The 18,704-nt window shown below is 40.6% G+C and overlaps 1 protein-coding gene across 11 annotated transcripts; it reads left to right on the top strand.

The window, feature by feature from the left end:
• Positions 1 to 3,335: 3,335 nt before the first annotated feature.
• LOC128455125 (cytochrome c oxidase assembly factor 1 homolog) lies at positions 3,336 to 17,891 on the top strand. 11 transcript variants are annotated; one of them, XM_053438790.1, is made up of 9 exons: positions 3,378 to 3,402; positions 5,815 to 5,896; positions 6,015 to 6,191; positions 8,410 to 8,563; positions 8,807 to 8,876; positions 10,604 to 10,711; positions 13,999 to 14,150; positions 14,521 to 14,597; positions 17,491 to 17,891. In XM_053438790.1, exons 6-9 carry the CDS (start codon positions 10,618 to 10,620, stop codon positions 17,774 to 17,776), a joined length of 609 nt encoding a protein of 202 aa, XP_053294765.1. In that variant the 5' UTR covers positions 3,378 to 3,402; positions 5,815 to 5,896; positions 6,015 to 6,191; positions 8,410 to 8,563; positions 8,807 to 8,876; positions 10,604 to 10,617; the 3' UTR covers positions 17,777 to 17,891. The 11 variants fall into 11 exon arrangements, with proteins under 11 accessions (XP_053294764.1, XP_053294768.1, XP_053294773.1 ...); XM_053438789.1 differs by lacking the exon at positions 5,815 to 5,896 and having other exon boundaries at positions 3,336 to 3,402; XM_053438793.1 differs by lacking the exons at positions 5,815 to 5,896; positions 6,015 to 6,191 and having other exon boundaries at positions 3,336 to 3,402; positions 8,807 to 8,864.
• The last annotated feature ends 813 nt before the right edge of the window (positions 17,892 to 18,704 follow it).

Raw genomic sequence — 18,704 nt, 5'->3', positions numbered from 1 at the left:
ATAAGGTGTTCATATTTCAATTAAACCGTTCTCATGGTGATGCGACTGCAACTCATAAAAAAAAACAAGAGTTGGGGAAAACCAGTATCACTGGGAAAATGATTATGTCATCAACAAAGATCCATATTATATATTTGAAATCAATACTGATTTGTTTGTTTCTGTAGCAGTAAACATTTAAAATCTTCATAATGGGTTCTAAATAAAGAAAAAAGATTCTAACAGAAAAGCAATCCATACACATGCTTCTAAAAGTAGATGACGTAGACTGTTGACTTGTGGCAGAAACTTGGACTATGGGCAGTAAAGGTCTCTGGTTCGTCTCTGGTTCGACTCCACGGAGAAACAACAAAAAGACGAACCTGGCTTGATCTGTCCAAAAATCCAAGAGGATTTTCCCTACCCTGTCTAGTGCCCCTGAGCAAGGCACCTTACTCCCCCAACATCTGCTCCCCGTGCGCCGTACATGGCTGCTCACTGCTCTGTGTGTCCTGCACCAGATGGGTTAAAAGCAGAGGTTAAATTTCCCTTCCATTGCATGAGTGTGCCTTTGCATGTCTGTGCATGTGTTTGGGATAAATAAATGTATCTTAATCTTAATGACATCATGACAGGGTGAACAGAGCTTCATGATATATGTATGAGTGTCTGTCCATATAACTGTATTGAGTCATTTAGCATTGTGAATGTTTTCCCAGCAGACAAACACATAGTGATTCCGTGAGCAGTTCAATACTGGAGACACACCCACAGAATTCTCAGGGCTGTAATATATAGATAAATACAGCCCCTCCTGTTTTTCTTACCTTTTCTGTTGAACTCTTAGAAAGAAATAACGGTTCAATTATGACACACTTGGTCTACAGACGCACAGAATCCAACATAGGAGGGAGAAAGATAACAGCTACAGTTATATGTAGCTACAGTTATAATGTATATGTAGCTGGTAGTGAAATGTCCCTCCAGGGCTACTGTAGGGATGGGTAGACCTTAGCATCTACTACTCCCTGGTTTCTAATTTGTCTGGATGCATATGTTAGCCATATGTTTGCATGCAGTCCTTTTTGCTATCCTTGTAGTATCCTTTACTTTCCCCCAAGGAGCTTATAGATATTTGTATCTGCCCTGCAGTGCTAGTATTGTGTACTGAACTTCTGTTTCCTGTATTTGTTTGTTCAAGTGCTACAGGAACGGTGTCAAACGTGGGCGTCCAGATGGTGGTGGGGGGAAACAAGTACCTGTGTTTATCACAGGTACTTTGCACCCCCCATAATCGCATGTTTGGTAGTGGTACTTTGCACGTCCTTCACAATTTATATTATTGTCCTCCACCATTTGCTCTGCTTTGAATTGTGTGTATAAGGAATATGAGCGTGGTGAGTACACTGTCCCAGTTTAACTTTGTCCTCTTACTGTCAGTGGCCACAGCCAAATCCCCCGTTAGCACTCCCCTTTCCTATGGTTAATTTGCCCTGCTAAGTATTCTATATATATATATATAGAATATATTTATATAGAATACTTAACAGGACAAATTAACCATAGGAAAGGGGAGTGCTAATTTACAATTAACTCTCTTGTATGGATTAACTTTTCTGTTTTAATATAATGTTTAAGTTGTCAGTTGCTGAATAAATTGATGTAATCTTGGGAATTCCTAGTCTCAGTCCATCTTTTACTGTCATGGGTCGTTGTAAATGATCGTTGGGCCTTTAATTAATTTGAGTCAGTATTATGGTATATGATTTTATGTTTTGTATTTATATAGCGCTTTTCTAGTCTTGATGACCACTCAAAGCGCTTTACAGTACAGTTTTACATTCACCCATTCACACACACACTCATACAGTGCATCTATTCGCAGCACTTTGTTATTCTATGGGGGGCCTTTCAGGGTTCAGCATCTTGCCCAAGGACACTTTGGCATGCAGATGGGTCAGACTGGGGATCGAACCGCCGACCTTCAGGTTGGAGGACGACCACTCTACCCCTCAGCCACAGTATTAAAGGGTTGGTACACTACAAAACGTTAATCAAATCCAGGACTTGCCCGAGCACTTGGTCACATATAGCTATAGTGTAATATATATATTAATGAGGTGACTTAACTCCTTTTTTTTAATATATGAATTATTTGTAGAAAGAAAATTACGAAAGCAAACAAAACACAACAACAACAACAACAACTGGCTGTTAAATGCTTGCAGTGGCAGATAATATTGTATACACGTGCTTATGCTCATTCTTACTAACCCACCTTCTCTGACCTTCAACACTTTCACTCACATCCACTCACACACACACAAGCACATCCAGTTGCATTAATTGAGCATGTAAAGACTATAAATAAGGAAACAAAAACATATATATAACAATAAATAATAATACAAGAGGGAAGAAAAAAACTCCTGATCACCAATACAACCAATGCTATTAGGAGGGTGGGTGTTGGTCAGTAGGCAGAGAGGGTCTGTGGTTTGAACCCTGGCTTCTCCAGTCTGCATTCTGAACTGTCTTTGGGCAAGATACTGAAAGTGCAGACAGTGTAGCAATAGTGTGTGAATGTGATGTGTACTGCAAAGAGCTTTTAGTTTTCACTTATAGCTCTTTTCGCACATTTAGTTGTGCATACTGGCAGGCTTTTACTTTGACAAAGACTGAAATGTTAGAAGTTGTGAAAGAAGCGGAACAGAAAGAGCTCATGTTACGCCTGTCTTAACTTCTCTACATTGGCTTCCTGTGAAATTCAGAATAGAATTCAAGATCCTGCTCCTAACACACACAAATCTCTTTATATTCGAGCTCCATTGCATCTCTAGGACCTTATAGAACGCTACTCTATTCAAAGGCAGGCTCCCTTGTGGTTCCTAGAGTTAAGAGGAGTTTGACTGCAATTATTGTTAATACAATTTTTTTTGTATTATATTATAACTGTTATTATAGTAATCATAACCTGTACACAATGGCTCCTGGTCTCTCTTTCCTCTCAATCCTACGGAAGAGGATTAGGGCCACTGTGGAAAAAAACAAGTGAATTCTGAGTTTAAAGTCAGAATTCTGAGATTTAAGTCAGAATTCTGAGTTTAAAGTCAGAATTCTGAGATTAAAGTCATAATTCTGAGAAAAAAGTCATAATTCTGAGTTTAAACTCAGAACTCACTTGTTTTTTCCACAGTGGCCCTAATCCTCTTCCGTACAATCCAACAGTACTTCATGTGTATATTTCCTTTATATTTCCTGTCCCTTAATATGATTTCTTGAAAGACTACACTCACCGCCCGGCCGAGCACGAGTTGCAGACGCCCGAGTAAAAATGGAGCGAGCCCACACCCAATTGGCTACAGTCTTTGTGACGTTTACGGAAGTATACAGAGCAGCGTCGATCTACCGGTTTAACAGAAGGTGAGAGGTTTGTCTCGTTCTGCAGTTCTGTTGGTGCAGTGCCCGATGTGAACCCATGTTTGGAATGGGAAGTTTATTTTTCTCTTGTTTGTGTTCTGGATGTTGTGCAGGAGATTTTAATAAACTGTCTGCGGTGCAGAGTGAAGTAGTGTAATGAGGTAGTCCTTGCGTCTGTGGGTCTCTCGTTAGCCAGGTTGGCTGCCATTAGGGTTGCCAACTCCCTGAAAAATAAATAAGGGTAACCTCATTGTCAGGGCCGGCCGACCCGATTGCCTTCACCCTTCCTGATTTGGGGAATTTTTTTTGCCTCTTTTTTTGTGAGTGAACGATTTTTTAACTATTTGACCCTGAATTGAATTAGATGCATATTTTTAAGTGACAGGAACACATGGAAAACTAATTATTATCCAGCAATTCACTCTAATAAACTAAATTAAATGAATAAAATAAGAATCTTTCTTAAACAGAAACCTGTCTTGCCTAACTTAAAACTGTATACATTAATATAAAACAATAGATAGAAAGCAGAACATCCTTCGTGAAATAGCATAATTTGGGGAAATATTTGTTATGAATATTATTCAATAACTTTGGTCTCATACTGTATTATGCTCAATCACTTTTTCCCAAACTTAGTGCTGTAGCATAGCCAGCAGGAGACCCCGACGTGTTTTTGGTGACAATATACAGTATGAGACCGAAGTTATTGAATAATATTCATAACAAATATTTACCAAAATTATGCTCAATCACTTTTTCCCTAAGTTAGTACTGTAGGATAGTCAGCCGGACTCCCTGGACCTGTGACATGATTTTGGTGAGAATATACAGTATTACAGTGATGTTATTGAATATTTTTGTAATATCTCTTTTCGGTGTTGCACTTTGTAGACGGTCCCTGCACACTCGGCTGTACATAGACACCAATGTTATGTGTCCATCACGGAAGAAGACTCATATTGACGTTAACTGGCCTGTAGCCCGTTGTCCACATTACTACGGTGGGAATTATGCAGCGTTTGTGCTTTAACAAAGTTTTGCTTATGACTTATTGATCCAGGAAGTCAGAATCTGTGAATATCTTGCCAACTTTACTGAACTGGTTTCACTAAGGTCAAGGAGGATAGGGATGTTGAGGGAGTGATCATCAAAGGATAGGAGGAGGTCTTTTGTGTCTCTGATTATGGTGGTTTCAGTGCTGTTATGAGATCTGAATCCGGATTGAAATGGTTTGTATAGTTGATTGGAATCCAGGTAGGTTTTTAGTCGGGAGGCAACAGTACGTTCCATTATTTTTGACAGAAGGGAAAGATTGGAGATTGTTCTTTAGTTGCTGGGGATGTCAGGGTCATGGCCAGGCTTTTTTAGGATGATTGTGACACAGCGAGTCTGAGGGCTTGGGGAACAGAGCCAGTAGACGGGGTGGAGTTGCTAATTTACAGTCTGTGGAGTCGATATAAATGTTGAAGTCGCCCAGTAGCAGGATGGAGAGTGAGATGGAGCAGAGCTGGGTGAGAAATTCAGATTAGTTGGAGAGAAAGGACGGGTTGGGTTTTTGGGGGTAGTAGAGCGGACAGCAGCGGGAAGGGTCAGCACGAGGAAGACCCCTGAGCGTGTGGTGACGGCCTCCCACGGCATCCGACGGCAGTTCTTCCCCTTTGTGGATTGACAGGCTGCCTGACCTGCGCTGGCCACAGGTGGAGTTGATGCGGCGGTGACAGGAGGAGCCCTGGAGGAGCTGCGAGACAGCGAGATCCCCTCCACCTGCTGGCAGCAGGTAGAGGGGATGCAGCGGCGATGGGAGAAGCCATAGGAGCCAGGACTGGGGAGCCATCGCCAGGATGGACTTAAGGCTCGTCTGCCAGAATCGAGAAGCAGTATATAGAGAGGGTTAAAGGAGGTTTAGGAGCCGATCTCCCTTTCGGAACACCGCCATTATAACTGAATTTAGTCCAGGCATAACTCTTAAAACAGTCTTTAAAAAGGGATAAAAGTAATCCCACGTTCGGTAAAAGAGTAATATTAAAAATGGGTTTTATGTCATTCTCGGACGTAGGTTCTCGCTATTCCGTGAGAGCACCAGCAGAAGACAAGTCCTTAAAATAACTTTGAAATACACGTCAGATGACTAAAATCCTTTATCCAGTTAAAATGTATAGTTTAAAAAGACCATAATCTAAAAGAGATTTATAAAGATGTGGCCTAAAACTGGATAAAAAGTAAGATCGTGGCAGAGCACCCTGACGGGTGGACAAAATGGCGAGTATGAAGACTGTCTTTTCCTGTCCAGGTTTTCTGAGCGTATGCTTCTGCCTCCCGCTTTGGCCCGACTGGACCCATGGTTTGACAGAAAACCCACCAGCTCTCAGAATTTCCTCCACTTCCTTTGTGCTCTTGTCTCACATTTTTTAGGTCATTGTGGGATGTCAAAATGTCATCCACGTAGGTATCTTCGACCAGGAATCTACGCTCTTCCTCTTAGTGGGGAAAGATGGTAATTTATTAGTCTCTCGCATAGCCACATGTGCTATGCACCCTGCAGATAAATCGTCAATGTTAACTCTGGTAATGTCATACTCTCTATTTTCCTCACCATGAGTGTCTCCCCATAGGAATGTGCATTTCCCCGTCTTCAAGCCACACAGAATTGCACATCTTCCTGATGTCACCTAGAGCTGCATACACTCCTCTTCTGAACCTAAATAAAACTGCTCGGATTGGATTAAGCTCATCAGGTCCTTTCAGGAGGAGATCGTTCATACTCAGTCCCTTAAACATTAATCTCTGTGGTGAGTTTTCTTGCTGTTCCTTTTTCCACCATTACATGTACCTGAGCGTTGTAGGCAGCTTGCCACTCGGGCTCCCGCTTGCGCTGTTTTTCTGTCTTCAGAAAAGTGGCCTCCACACTACTCCTGTTATTGGAAAGAGGGATTGGGTCTTCAAACCAAGGATATTTTGTGTCCCAGTGTGGAGTATTACTGTGGGCATCTGCTTTTACGTAGGTGAGGCCTTAGTTTATAAATTCAAGATCTTTCTCCTCCATCTTTGTCATTTCATTCCCTCCTGTTTGACAGTTTCCGCAGCGACATCCTCCATACTTCGGTTCAGTGGCTTCTCCAATACTGTCCCATTTCCACCATTCCAGAAACTCTCTGCCAGCAACTGTGCTCTGGGTCTCAGTTTGAATCGTGCCTCGATGATCTCTTCATACTTCGCAGCAGCTTTTCTCATGGAGCGAGCAAAGTGTGTTTCAGACTTATGTGCTGGCATGTCCAGTTCCTCAAAGAGATCTGAAAGAGCGCCACCTACAGTTTTCCCCAGGGGGCTCTCCACAGAGAAAGGTCCTCGATGACCTTCACTCATTGCCTTGTGAGTCTACCTTCTCGGTAGCTGATTAGTAGCTAAATGTGCTCGGGTCTTCTTAAATCTTCCAGTTTAGTTTCTGGGAAGAATTTCCTCAACTGCTCAGGTTTGATGACTCTGTGCACTTTGGCTATTTCGTTGAGACCATATCCAACCATTTCATGAGCTCTTTCTGTATATCTGGGTGTCTTGACTCCCACTCTGAGCAGGTATCTTCTGGTATTAACCTTCATAGCCATCCCTCCAACCTCATGGACGACTAAAGTTATTTTCCCACCTCAGCTTGAATCTATTGGCAGCTCTGTGGGTGATGTAGTTGGTGTCTGAAGCTAAGTCTGTCAGGGTTCCAATTTTCTGCCCTGCATTTGTAGTGACTTCTAGTGGCATCATAATAACTGGTAGCTCTTACAATACATTTGCCTATATCAGTCCAGGAGACTATCAAAACGGTTGTCTGGTGTTGGGGTTCACCATGAAAATCTTTTTTCCCAGTGTCAGGTAGCTTGCTCTCTATGGACCTAGTTAACAGTGGGTTTTTGAGGGCACTTTTGTTTTCCAAGCTCTATCAATCAATCAATCAATCAATCAATCAAATTGTATTTGTATAGCCCATATTCACAAATTACAATTCATCTCATAGGGCTTTAACAGGGTGTGACATCCTCTGTCCTTAACCCTCAGCAAGAGTAAGGAAAAACTACTAAAAACCCTTTTAACAGGGTAAAAATATGTAGAAACCTCAGAGAGAGCCACATGTGAGGGATCCCTCTCCCAGGACGGACAGAAGTGCAATAGATGCCACGTGCAGGAAAACATCATCAATAATCAAAGTCTCTAGCAGCATTTGATGAGGGTAGACATCCCGAAGGACAACCCCAACATGACATGCCAAGCAGTCCTGCTGCAAGCACAGTCAATGCTCAGCAACCATCTAGACCACGATCCACCATCCAGACCAGACGCCACTCCAGTCCTCAGTCACCGTCCACCGCCGCCCACCAGGACCCATCACAAGCCACCACCGCGGTCCTGGTCCACCGCCCGTGCCCAATGCCAACGCGACACAGGGTCCGCCACCAGCACCACGATCAGCCCACATTACTCAGAATCCGCCACAATGGATCCACCACCGCGACCCCCGGTGTACGATCCACAAACCGCAATCCATGGTGCGGCCACAGAGGCCCTGGATCTGCGGGTGATAAAGCAAAGGGATTCCGGGGAAGGGGGATAGGGATGGAGAAGAGGAAAGAGAAGCTGGAAAGAGAAGCTCCGTGTGTCATGTGTCATAAAATAGAACAAAAGGAAGGTTTTGAGCCTACTTTTAAACGAAAAGATGGTGACTGCCTCCCGAACTGAAAGTGGTAGATTATTCCACAGCCGAGGGGCTTGATGGCTAAAAGCTCTGGCTCCTACTCTACTTTTAGAGAATTTAGGGACGACAAGTAGGCTTGAATTCTGGGAGCGGAGTGCTCTAGCGGGTTTATAAGGTACTAACAGCTCTTTAAGGTAAAAAGGCGCTATATTATTAAGGGCCTTGAAGGTGAGGAGGAGAATTTTAAATTCTATTCTAGATTTAACCGGAAGCCAGTGTAGCGATGCTAATATTGGAGAAATGTGCTCTCTTCTCTTTGTTCTCGTCAGGACACGTGCTGCGGCATTTTGGACAAGCTGTGAGATCTGCCAGGGCTTTCTCCACTGTCTGGATCCAGTCAATACATTTTCTTGGCTGATTTGTCCTTAAGACGGCCTGGTTAAGTTTAAAGGACACACAGGACAACTCTCTTCTTCATCTCAGGTTGATAACCTTTAAAGACAAATGTAAAAAAATTTCAAAATATATAATAACAATATCCATTCAACTATACATAAGTACATCAAAAATAAAAAACAAACTTGATACTCTGATAAACAAAAATTAACGTCACTTGTAATCAATGTGAATCAACTTGTATCATTTTCATTAACTTAAATTACTACCACAAAACATTTCCAATATCAAAATCGAATTAAATCAGTCTCTTCTCTTTTTCCATACCAGGCCCATAAGCCGTGAGGTGAACGCTGTCTTCTGCTTTGTCTTCCTGCTGAGACGCCAAGTGTGCACACAGGTTTTTTTTCACTTTTCTTAATGCGGCGGGTGATTTGTTGTTGTTTTTTCTTCTCTCTCTTCAGCTGGGAATTCAACCATGGCCTGTTCAAATGTTTATTTAGGGTCTAAGATCAAATTGTATACAGTCGTTACAAAGCTCCTTCTCTATCGGTTTGTGAGAAAGCCTATCCTAGTATTTCATTATAAAAAACAACAACGACAACAACAACAAAAACGTATTCTTTATTCACAAAGCACAATTTAAAAATTCAGATTATAAAGGGCTTCACAGGTTAGCATATACAAATCATTTGATTAAAATGATTATAGAAGTTAACAGACAGTTCCAAAAATGTAATCATGAAAGGCTTTCTGATCAAAGTATGTCTAAAGAAGTGACGGCAAAGAAATGATTCAGTCATTCTGATTATCGCAGGCAGATCATTCTGTATAATCTGGTACTAAAAGGTCAGTTTGAGATGAAAAAGATAAGTAAGATCTTAAAATAATTTCCAAGACAATCTGGAAACCAGTGTAAATGGGCTATAACAGGAAGGATGTGATCATGTCTCTTGGTTCTTACTAAAAGACTAGCATTGGAGTTTCACATTGGAGTCAGTCAATAGATTTTTTATTGAGGCAGATAAGAAGACTGTTTAAATAGTCCTGACATGATGGGGTCTCAGAGTCTTCAAAAGTTAAAGTAGAAAATATAAAAAAATGTTTTACTAAGATGGTTAAAATTGAAAAGCTTTGTTGTGAACACAACAAAGCTTTTCAATTGTTGAACAACTCAATACTAACATTAGTGTCAAACCAGATGCCACAATTCCTGGGAACTGGCTTGATATGTACCAGTATGGAACCAGCAGATGACAGAATTAGTTTAGCCATGTCCTGTGATCTAATGATAAGTATCTATGTTCATCTTGTCTGAAGCTGGAAAAAGCGTTAACATTTTTCAGTCAACTAAGCATGGGATTAAGATTTGACTGAAATAATTGGTTTAGCTTTTGAGGAGTTGATTGATGTGATAAATATAAAATCATGCACCAATGGAATGAAAACTAGAATATATTGATTTGGTGCGTGTCTCCTCAAACATTAAAACTTAGTTTTTCTTTTTTTCAGTCCAAAGTTATTAAATCAAAATGTTCTTCCTTTCTCTGACCTCCTAAGATCAGCAGCAATAGAACTTTTTACACCAGATCCCAAGTTAAGAGGAGCAAGATATTCAATGTATGATGCTTTGTATCAGTTGCATTTCTCTTAAATGGAACTTGGTAAGATGTATCCTAATAAAGACCCTGTATATGTTCTTGATGCAGTTTCATCCACCTCTCTCAAGTATAAAACCAGATCCCCTGGCTGCAGTATTTGTTGTTAGAAATTAGAACATCCAGATAACTGGAGCCACATACATTGTTACAACTTTTATAATGCTAATTGCACATAATGTGCTTCCTAGACATGGTAATTAAAATAGCAATAATTTACTTTAATTTTAATCTATCAACATATTGTGTTCTATACAGACTCTGTTTTTTCTTGTAGATTTTTTGTTTGTCTGTTTTTTCCAACTCTGTTTTTGCATCAGTGTGTGTTCTTTATTGCTGTTGTAGCATCCAGTTCTTTTTAGAACATTAGCATAAACGTGTCTCTTCCTCTACATGTTTGCCCATAGTCTTCTTTTACTAAAGTCTGAAGCTGTTGTTGAGATGTGAATGTTATTTAACACTCTCACAGGAAAGAAAGCAAAGATGAGGGTTTCCAATAGTCATCTGCAGCAGCTCGCCATCTTCACCACTGTACTGACTGGTGGAGGGGTTGGCACCATGTACTATCTACTACAGCGTGAGTACAAATGAGTGTGTGTGTGTGTGTCAGTTGCTAGTGTGTAAATGCAGGTTACTTTGTGTGTAACCCTGCACAAGAGAGTTGGGATGGGTTCATAAGTGGGCATTTATACTGTATCCTTCCTGCCTTGTTCTCTTACGATTCATATGACACCATAAGCATCCTTCAGGCCTCAAGACTATGGTAATATATGTGCCTCGGTAATATCTGCTCAATGTTTGGTGTGGTGTTCTGAACAAACACTGTAAATGCTTTTTTAAAGAATTTTTTTCAGAACGATTATAAAACTGCCACCTATTTCCAAATACCCCAGAAAACCATATTATCTAATTACTACCCTAACCTAGCCAGCTGGAGCAACCGAAAGCAGAAGGTAAGCACCTGCTGGACTAGTTACATCACACACATCCTGTGGCAGGGGCGTAGTCACCAACAGAAATACAGCCTACACGGTGGAAATAGAACTGTTGTGTGTGTGAGCCACACTACAATGCATCTTTTTTAGACGCTTTGCATTAGTTTGTTAGATGCTAAACACAGTGTCTTGCTTTGATGGAATTATTTTTCCAGAAACAACAGGTCAGTCCACCAGTGCATGGCAACCTGCCATTTCCGCTGCATCCAAGCAGCCACAACCTACCTAATAGCTTTAGTGACCCAAGCTGGGAGTTTGCCACGTCTGAATGCCTTTTTTTCGCAGCTGCACCCCCAGGTGTTACTAGAAAATCATATGCAACATATTAAAAGACATTCATGGAGTTTACTTCGATGACCTGGAATTACTAGTGTAATACTAGAGTTATTCCATGTCAAATCATCAACATTTTTGGCCGCACCATCATAAATATTAATACAATTTGGTATGCTGATTTGGTCATATAATAAACCCGTAATTAGGGGAGATATGGCCAACTAATTTTGACGTTTTTGGAGGGAAATCTCCTTTAATATAGGTCACAGCTCCAAATGTATCAAAAATAATAGGCTATCCCCTCTGCTGGCAATTTCTGTTAATCAAGCACAAAGTCAAACACTTGTCTTTCTGTAAATTTAATCAAGCATCTGCAGATGGACTCAAAATAAAAATCACCTGAATGACATGTACAAATGAGCAAAGAACAGAGATCAGAGTGGTGTTCGTATAACCCACAAGCCCCTCCAATTCGGTATGTAAAGTTAATTATTACCCTCCTGATGTCTTATCAGGGTGGGAGCTATCCTGCCTTCATTTTTCTTTGGGCGACCCCTAGAGTGAGACCCCAGGTGTGAGATCCCAACCATTTGCAAAGAGACACCATAAGGTTAAGGCTTCAAGAGGCCATAGAGTAAACATCTCTGAGCAACAATCGTAAACCTAAAGTTGAAGGATTTAAACAAACAATTTGGTGAATCTTCCACATACATGTTTGCTCAAGCAACATCACATCCGCAAATGAAAAAAATGTCATTGCACCCCCATGTTAAAAATCACTAATATAGTGGATCTGAAAATTTGTCAAATTTTCACTTAGCTGAACATGTTATGAAGACCTTCAGAAATTTGAGCGCTGAAATATCATTATTTATCAGGCATATGCGAAATATCAGTGCTCCACTCTGTTGGTGGACTCCCAGGACACTACTGGATAGTGTACTCAAAGAAGCATAGCATGGGTGGAATCCATTAATTCAATTAATTATCTGATATCTCCTTTATCATCTGGCTGACTGGCAGAAGATGTCCCTAAGACTGGTCTGTACAGATTCAAACACTTGGCATGATGTTTGAATCTTCTGAGTGGTTCATTACCACTTCAACATTCAAACAGTATTGCAATAAGAAGTCCTTTATTAGTCCTGCAATGGGGAACTTTGCAATGTTATAGCAGCAGAAGACAGCACATAAGTAGCAGGCAGTACTTAAGTGAAGGAATATAAAGAAATATAAATATACAATATTTACATATTGCTTAAAAACTGTTATTCCAGTCATGTTTTGGTTCTTTTTTATTTTGACCAAAGTATATCACAGACATTGTATTAAGACCTCAAGAAACTGACAAATTGTGGGAAAAGGGCATAATTGCTCTTCATTAATGTCCTTTACAGTCACCACAGTACATTGTATAGGGACAAATGCACACTTTTACTAGCCTGCTCAAGTTTGTGGCCTTTACTAGATGTTCCAACCTATTTAACGCTAATGTTGGCCATGCTGCACCTCTGCAAGCCAATCAGCTGCCAAACCCAAAATGCCTGGCTCCTGGTGAGGACGGCTGCTACCTGGACTTCCTCCTCATGGACACCATCAGCACATGTATTTCTACTTGCTCAGCTGCTCAAAGACCTAACCACTGATTTTGACAAGCCCCACAATCATGACCTGTGATGCCACACAGTTTTGGTATTCAGCATGGCTCTAAATGACCCACTGTATTCTCCTCTTAATCTCTCATTGCAACCAAACAAAAATATTTTGGAGAGGGTGGCAATGCCATGCGATTTGTACTTGTACAGGCAGCACTTTTTACATCAGAAAACCTCACCCTGCAGGTCACACCAACCTGAGAGAACATGTTTGCAGGCCTGTTTCTGTATATTTCTCCATGCCCAGCACCTGACTTTGGCGGCATATGATCTCTATTCTAAGTGGCCATAGGTGGTAGCAACCGGATCTCTTAAAAGCTTTGTTCTCACATACTCCTTTCCCTTTCTGTTTGCTTGGTGAAGTATCCCTATCACCATTGTCATAGATAACTGTAGTTTGCCTTGGCTGTGCACAAGTCTCCTTGGAGGAGAAGGGAATCAAGAGGAAGTTCAACTAGCCCCTAGAGAATAAGATGGACTTTCCCTCTAAGCCACGACTCTTCATACCTTGCTTACTCTTCTACCAAACAACAATAGACTCTCTAGCACACCTCACCGTATGATTGGCTGTGGTATACATCTGATTGCACACAGCTCATTGGGTACATGGGAGACTTTTTCAAAATAAGCATGATTGGTTGTCTCAAGGTTTTCACAAGTTAGGTTCTCCAAGTCATGATGCTGGAAGATTTTACTTATGGGCGTGATGTACCAACCCTAATATTTAGAGCTTCCATCCACAATGAATTACAACATGTCAACATACCGGCTAACTTTTGAACTGCTCTCATCTGATAATTTTACTGGTTTCATATGGCACTCTTGGGAGAGAGAAATACTTTAACACAATTCCTCTACTTATTATTATAATAATTATAATTTGTTTACAATTCAGTTTCATTTTCTTTTTTGTTATTTCATTTCTACTTTTCAAATAGAGAAGTTCACTGGGTCAGACTGGCACAGAATGTCTATGCAGAAGTTGGAAGCATGTCCTGCAGCCATGGAAAGTCTAGGTGTCCCACCTTTAAAAGTCTACAACATCCATCTGACTGACAGACACAACCGTGTAGATCAGGACACTGCTCAGGTACTATGTTTTAGAATGTCAGCTGAAATTTAAAAAAAGTTGCCATGTCGAACCTGCATGTTGTTTGTCTTGCTTGTAACTATCCTAAAGATCCATGTTGAATTGTTACTGCCTCTCAAAGGTCAGGATATTTGGACTATATTTGGAGCTGCATTGACTCTACCAACATGTGTGGATGAGAGTGGCCTAACACCATTCCAACCCAGATATTTTAAACTTGATACGACAAGCTATAGCTCACTTCTTTCACTGAGCAATAATGCTAGAAATAAACGAGGAAAAGAAATGAAGAGAAAAGCAATAGTTTAAGCTGTCTTCCATATGTCTCATATGACACTGATCTTAATGTTGAATTTGTATTGTGTTACAGATAAAGATCCATGTAGCTGGGTCAAAAACTGGCGGTTGTCTTTATACTTCTTCAGTTAGAGACTGTAATACCAACAGGTGAGTACACTCTCATATCACTGTCCTCTTCTGTGATCACTGGAAATGATGGTTACTCTTTGTTTTTTTTTGTTTATTGTTATATGCTGAACATACAAGGGATTACAGCAGCATATTCTTAGAAACATACAGTAATGAGGGCCTCTGGTATGGAGCTGAAACCAGCAGCAGAATGATTCAGGGGGCTCTTAGAAATACTTTCATCCCATCTAAATGAGTACTTTGTACTCACTTGTAAATTAAGGAACAAAAGACAAACAGGAGACAATTCACACAAGATGTGGCAAACTATCTGAATACAAGTGAAGACACTGACCATGTCACTTGAAACCAAACTGAATAGGAGGCTATTGAAGCTCTCCAAGATGACATCATTGTTGTTATACTGCAGTGGCAGGACTTCTCTGGCGGAATTCAGAGGAGAAGTTTGCCTGTAGCAACATTTTATTGTTGCTGATTTAAAAATAAATAATGGACAGGATCTGAGTCGATGGAGCAGCAGCTGACATGGAGGAGTGGAGTGTTGAAACTTGTAAAGTTGCTAACAATCTTGGAGGCCCATCCATGCAAACTTCTTTAACTTCTTTAGATCTGTATTCATAGATATAGGTAGAAAAGGCCTTTGACTCATTCTTTGTTAGGAATATTTATTTTGGTTCTTAATAATAACCTGGTAATTAGACATCTGAACTCTCTACTGCTCTTCTACAACCAAAATCCAAATATAAGGGAATTTATCAAAATTTTCAACAATCATTTTTATTTTTGCTAAAAATTAAGCTTGCATAAAACTCAAGCTCCCAGCTTTTAACTATGAAGCTCAAGAAAATGAAATAAGAATGTAATTGAAATGAAAGGATAACGTAATTAAATACTTAAGTGTACAAATAACTAATAAATAATACCTATGCCACCCATGAACCCAAATTTTTTAGCTACTGCCTGTCAAAGTGCCTCATGAACAGAATGATTCCAAAATGTATTTTGGGGAAACAAAAACCAAAGATTAGATTTGGGACATTAACACTAACTTATAATAACTGTGTTTATTATTATTATTAATGGGCATGTAACATCAATCAATCAAATTTTATTTGTATAGCCCATATTCACAAATTACAATTCGTCTCATAGGGCTTTAACAGGGTGTGACATCCTCTTTCCCTAACCCTCAGCAAGTGTAAGGAAAAACTACTTAAAAAAAACCTTTTATAGGGTAAAAATACGAAGAAACCTCAGAGAGAGCCACATGTGAGGTATAAGCCCCCGGAGCACGTTAAACTACAGCAAATATGATAGGCTGTTGGTGTTTCCTGGATTGGCGTGGAAGACTAAGAACAAGACATTCAAATGAGTTTAAAAGACCACATTTAAAAGTCTTAGTTTTCTGTGTTGTTTCAGAGGTTGTTTTAATTTGTATTCGATTTTTGTGTGGAGTTCTCGCTCTGTTATTGTATAATTTCAATGATTTAATCGGATGGTGGACAGACACGATTTCTATGGGGTTGTGTGACTGATCCAGAGGGAGCGCAGAGAAGTGTTTAGCACTGCAGCTCCGCTTCCTGGTCCCAACTATGGGTTGTCATGAAATAGACTGAGTAATATTCCTAGATAAGAGAGCTGCTCCATCCCAAGTGGGATGAACGGTGTCTCTCCTAACAAGACCAGGTTTTCTCAAAAAGTTTGCCAATTATCAACAAAGCCCACACAATTTACAGGACACCACTTTGACAGCCAGCGGTTAAAAGATAACATGCGGCTAAACATGTCATCACCTGTTGTATTAGGGAGCGGGCCAGAGAAAACTACTGTGTCCGACATCGTTTTTGCGAAAGCACACACCGACTCAACATTCACTTTAGTGACCTCCGACATGCGAAGCTGGGAGTCATTGCTGCCGACGTGAATTACGATTTGATTGTATTTACATTTGGTTTTGGCCAGCAACTTCAGTTTAGATGCGATGTCGCTGGATCTGGCCCCTGGGATACAATTTACTATGGTCGCTGGTGTCGCTAACCTGACGTTTCTCAGAACCGAGTCGCCAATAATCAGAGTTTGTTTATCAGCGGGTGCCTTGCTGAGTTGAGCGAATCTATTTGAAACGTGAGCTGGTGGCTCTTTAATCGTGGGCTTTTTAAGACTAGCACTATGCCCCCTCCGGAACGTCACCCAGCTGCCCTGGGCTCCCGGCTGCACGGGACTGCTAGTTAAGGCTAAGCTACGTGCTAAACTAGGGTTAGGGTTAGAGCTAACGGAGTTTCTAAGTTGCGGAGCCGAGCTTGTGAACATAAAGGCAATGTTGCGGTGGAGGGGGACCGATCATGTAGATGTGAAACCTGGGTACAATTGGAGTATGCTTACTTCCCACTTAATCTAGACTCCTTACTATCGACCTTCACCCCCTCCTCAAAGTCAGTTTTGCTCTAACCCAGCGGTCTATCACGCAATCAGAATTTGATCAACATTTAACGTTTGGATCCTTTGCACAACTTTCACAATCATTAAATTTACCAAAACTAAAATTTTGTAGGTATCTCCAAATTAGACATTTTGTCCAGACAAGCCTTATTTATTTGCCAGGCCTTCCAGCCAGCAACACAGTTGATCATATCCTCTCACTATCCCCATTTCACAAAGGTCTAATCTCAGTTCTCTATAACAATATAAACAATATCATTCCTCACTCCCTGCAAGACGCATGAAGACTATGGGAGAACGACCTTGGAGATGTACTGCCAGATGATCAATTGAAAGCATTGCTTGACTTAATACACACCTCCTCCCGTAGGCAAATAAGGCTGTGTTTTTATGGACAGGATCAATGGTGGGGAAATGAATTACGCAATGTCTTATGGTACCGTAATTTAACACATCAGAGTCCCCCTGCCAGGTACACCTCCATATCCAATACGTTTCATTGCTGGACAAATCACTGGTATTTATGCTACCTGCAGCTGGAGTCTGGAGCAGGCAGTACTGAATCTCCGAGGAGGACAGACCATCAACCTGCTGAGTCCTCCTTCAGCAGTTGCCGCTCCACAAACCCAGGCAGCAGGGCAGACACGGGGACTAGAGACAGGTCACTGGAGCTGAATGCTGAAGTTGAAGGTGTTCTGCTCCAGGAGGTGCTGAATAGAAGTCTAACTATCCACTATCAGCTCCACCATCATTTGTGAAGAGCCAACAGTTCGTTTTGATGCACAGCTCAGTGAGTGTCATTGTGCTTCTCCCTGGCTTCTCCGGTTGTTGTGTTCTGTTTTGAATAAATAATTCATATTATTGCACTTACCACTGGGCTATACTGTTAGGATTTTTTGTTCTTTTTGATAACCAGTAACTTTGTTTTTGCTTGTTAAAAATATGCCTGTCACTGTTTTGCATTGTTGCAAAAATATTGCCAGGCGATGGGGTTTGTTTATAAACTCATAAAGAAATATTATGGGATGTTACTGGAGATGTCACAGTAGTACAACTAGTACATTATAAAATTAATTACATAACATATTATTTAGCTGACGATTTCATCCAAAACGACTTCAAATAAGTGCATCAACCATGAGGGTACAAACCCAGAACAGCAGGACTCAAGTAAGTTTCAGAAATAGTGTGGATCAGTTGAGTTGTTGTCCAGAAAATTGAAGGACGGATAGAAAGAGGAAGTGATGACAGACAAGGTTTTTTGAACTTATAAGTAGGATTTCCTTTCCCAAACCAACATGACCCCAACACATTATGGAGGACCATACATGACTTAAGTAAAAATAAATAAATAAATAAATGTATAAATAAATACAGAAATAAATAAATAAATGAATAAATAAAAATGGAAATAAATAAATAAATACAGAAATAAATAAATAAATATGTTAATACCAAGAGAAATGTCAAAATAAATGTCTTAAATATATTTGCACATTTATTTATTCCCTGATACATTTCCTTTTCATTTGCAGTGTCCTTATGCTAATGAGAAAGGCGGGCCTAACCGCAGTCTCATGCAGGATTGGTCACAGGAGTGTAATGATCCAGCCCTACTACTTCTGCCTCTCAATGCTGGTGTCCAGTAGCTGTTTGCAGCGTTGAGCCATTTCACACTTAAAATGA

This window comes from Pleuronectes platessa, chromosome 13 (genome assembly GCF_947347685.1).
Source record: "Pleuronectes platessa chromosome 13, fPlePla1.1, whole genome shotgun sequence".
Taxonomy (NCBI): domain Eukaryota; kingdom Metazoa; phylum Chordata; class Actinopteri; order Pleuronectiformes; family Pleuronectidae; genus Pleuronectes; species Pleuronectes platessa.
Note: the sequence above shows the minus strand (reverse complement) of the source record. Positions and strands in the feature narration are given on the sequence as shown.